This window comes from Lolium rigidum, chromosome 1 (genome assembly GCF_022539505.1).
Source record: "Lolium rigidum isolate FL_2022 chromosome 1, APGP_CSIRO_Lrig_0.1, whole genome shotgun sequence".
Taxonomy (NCBI): Eukaryota; Viridiplantae; Streptophyta; class Magnoliopsida; order Poales; family Poaceae; genus Lolium; species Lolium rigidum.
The window spans coordinates 329,333,348-329,336,594 of NC_061508.1; the positions used below are offsets into that span (position 1 = coordinate 329,333,348).

The 3,247-nt window shown below is 46.7% G+C and overlaps 1 protein-coding gene across 1 annotated transcript; it reads left to right on the forward strand.

Annotated features, from left to right (window-relative positions):
- The first annotated feature begins 483 nt into the window (after window positions 1-483).
- On the forward strand, window positions 484-3,247 carry LOC124663115 (disease resistance protein PIK6-NP-like). The gene is made up of 3 exons (XM_047200859.1): window positions 484-651; window positions 1,310-1,952; window positions 2,025-3,247. Exons 1-3 carry the CDS (start codon window positions 484-486, stop codon window positions 3,245-3,247), a joined length of 2,034 nt encoding a protein of 677 aa, XP_047056815.1.

Consider the following 3,247-nt stretch of genomic DNA (forward strand, 5'->3'; position numbering starts at 1 on the left):
TGTCTACATATCACACATGTACTAATGTTTCGGTTAATACAATTCTAGCATGATATATAAACATTTTATCATAAACATAAAGATATAAATAATAACCACTTTATTATTGCCTCTAGGGCATATCTCCTTCATGTTACGGGCCAAGCATCGAATACGTCGTATGCAGCTGCTGTGGCATTGTTCTGCAGTGGAATGCGGCGGTGGTGGAGAGGAGAGGATAGCGCGTCGGTGGTGGTGGTGGAGAGGACAGGGGATAGCGCGGCGGTGGTGGAGAGGAGAGAGGATAGTGCGGCGGTGGTGGAGAGTAGAGGATAGCGCCGCAGCGGTGGAGAGTACATGGAATAGCGTGGTGGAGGACGTACTAATAAGCGGTGCTAACTAGCCGCACAACATCCGAGACGTCACATTTACGGTGGCGTCTGCGCGTGGACCGGTGGTTTCATCGGCAGCTGGCTGCACTTCAGCCGAGGCGTCGCATTTATGATGCCGCCGGCTGTTGAGTCGCTGCCAAGGCAGCCCCACCCGCGAAAACCGACGTGCCGCGAGGCGTCGACGCGCCCGATTCTCGCCCTTCGTGCAGGGGCCGACACGGGGTTGCCGGCGCTTCTATTGGGCTCGGATCTGCGCCAGCGCTTTTTGGGACACGCCGGTGTGAGCCCAAAAAACCACGCCGACCCCCAAATAGCTATTGGGGCCGCCGGTGGAGATCCTCTAAGCACCCTATAAAATGGGAATGCAACTCATAAAACAATCATAGTTCATTTAATCGTAGATATTACTGCACAATTGAATTGTTTCACTTATTTTGTGGGAGATTTAGGGATGTGGCAATAAGGTAAACATTCATAGGTTTTAGGGTACAGTGTGGTTTTACGTGCTGAAATATCCAAAAAAGATATTGGGACAATAATGGGCGTAGAACATTATCACAAGCTGGAAACCTGTAAAAATTATTGTTAAACATGACAATTTGTTCTTCTACTTCTTTTGTGTTTTTCGTGAATGATATGAGCTGTCAAATCTCCAATTTTATTGTAATACTTTGTTTTTGATAAACTTTATAGTAATACTTACACAGATGGATGTTCCATGTGTTTCACAAAAGTCGTGCAAAACCACACTTCGAAGCCGAGGGTTTTGGAAAAATGGGTCTTACGTTTGGGGATTCAAATTGAACCAATTAACATTGTTTAAGCAGGTTCAGGAGCGACTTCTTTGTGTTTTGTTTTCAAAATCAAGTAACCTAGAAACAGTAGCATCCTTCATTCAAATTATATACTGCGGCATAACTAGGTTGTATAAATTCCAGGTATTTCGCAAGAATATAGATTTGGATGAGCAATATCCTGACTTAGTTGAGCAAGAAAATTTGATCCTAAGAAAATGTCGTGGAGTTCCACTTGCAATAGTCACAGTAGGCGTTTTCTTGGCGGACAAACCAAAAACAGTGTTCGAGTGGAGTAAACTAAATGAGGATATTAATGTCGAGCTGGAGTTGAATCGAGAGCTTGAGACCATAGGCTCATCAATTCTTGGTAAAATATATGATGGTTTACCCTACCATCTCAAGTCTGTGGTCTTGTGTCTTCCCATCTTTCCGGGGGATTACAAGGTTAGACGGAGACGTTTGATACGTCGGTGGACTGCAGAAGAATACTCAAGGGAGCTGCGCGGCAGGTCTGCTGAGGAGATAGCGGGCACGTACTTCATGGAACTCGTTAGCAGGAGCATTATTCTACCATGCCATTCTGAAATTGGTACTAGAAAAGGAATCAACTCTTGCCAAGTCCATAGTAGTATCTCTGAAATCGCCATCACAGGTGAGGAAAATCTTGTTTTCAAGCTGGAAGAAGGGTGCAGCCAAAATACCCAGGGCACAGTGCGTCACCTTGCTGTAAGCAACAATTGGAAGGGTGATCAGAGTGAACTGGAGAGAATAGTGGACATGTCCCGTCTGCGCTCAATGACTGTTTTTGGAGAGTGGAAGTCATTTTTCAGTCTTAGCAAGATGAGAATGTTGCGAGTGCTAGACTTAGAACACACGTCAGGTCTAGTTGATCACCATCTTAAGCACATCGGAAAGCTTATCCATCTAAGATACCTTTCTCTAAGAGGATGTGGTGATATTTACCATCTGCCGGGCTCATTAGGTAATCTGAGGCAACTTGAGACACTGGATGTTAAAGGGACAAAAATAATAAATCTGCCAAAGACCATCAGTAAGCTTACGAAGCTACAGCATGTTCTTGCTGGATACTTAGAAGCTGAGGATGACGGCATATATGAATCCATTTCTGATGGTTTGCCGAAGCTAATGAGGAACAAGTTGGGCCTTATGACAGTGTTTTCAGCAGGATTTTGTGTGGCATGCTGCGCACCGTATCGTATGAAACAACAAATCGATATCGATGGTGATGTGAACAGGCGTGATGTGTGCACTATGTGCTGCTGCGCCATGCTACCTGCGCTGGTTAAGCCCTGTAGCGCCGGTGGTGTTGGAGTGCCTAGAGGGATCAATAAACTGAAGTCCCTGCTCACCCTGGGTACAGTCAACGTCTCAGGGCGGAGGAAGACCACTCTACAAGATATTGAAGGGTTCACCCGGTTGCGCAAGTTCGGAGTAGCTGGTATCAATAGGAGCAACGGCAAAGAGCTCCGCTCAGCGATTACTCATCTCAGGCGCCTGGAATCGTTGTCAGTGTGGTCAGATCCGAAGCACTGTTTAGACGGCTGCTTGGATGACATCGTCTCACCCCCGGAAAAACTGCAGAGCCTCAAGCTGTACGGCAGGTTGGGCCGCTTGCCGGATTGGATACGTAAGCTCGAGAATCTGGTGAAGCTGAAGCTGCAGAGCTCACAGTTATTGGAGATTAGTGCCGCTATGAAAGTCCTCGGAAGTTTACCAAACCTGGCCATTCTAATTCTGCTGGAGAACTCGTTCAAGGGTGACGACCTCTGTTTCAGTTTCCAGGCCGAATCTTTCCCAAGTCTGGTGGTCTTGCAGCTCCAATGCCTAGATGTCGTCGAAATGGTGCTGTTTGACGGAGGAGCAACCCCTAGGCTAGAAGTGCTGAGGTTTGGCTTGTCTTCTTACGGAGGGTGCAGACTTCGTGGGCTAGAATGTCTCCCGAGTCTCAAGGAAGTTGGGATCAGCAATCCAGGTCGGTACAACGAATACATGAAGGAAGACATGCTGCAACAGCTTTATCTGAATCCAAATCTGCCAGTTTTGAAGATGGGCAATTGA

Coding starts and splice junctions, on each gene's coding strand:
- LOC124663115 (XM_047200859.1), top strand. CDS start 484: ATGCCGCCGGCTGTTGAGTCGCTGCCAAGGCAGCCCCACCCGCGAAAA. Junction 652..1,309: donor GCTTTTTGGGACACGCCGGT/GTGAGCCCAAAA, acceptor TATAAATTCCAG/GTATTTCGCAAGAATATAGA. Junction 1,953..2,024: donor GAGAATAGTGGACATGTCCC/GTCTGCGCTCAA, acceptor GAATGTTGCGAG/TGCTAGACTTAGAACACACG.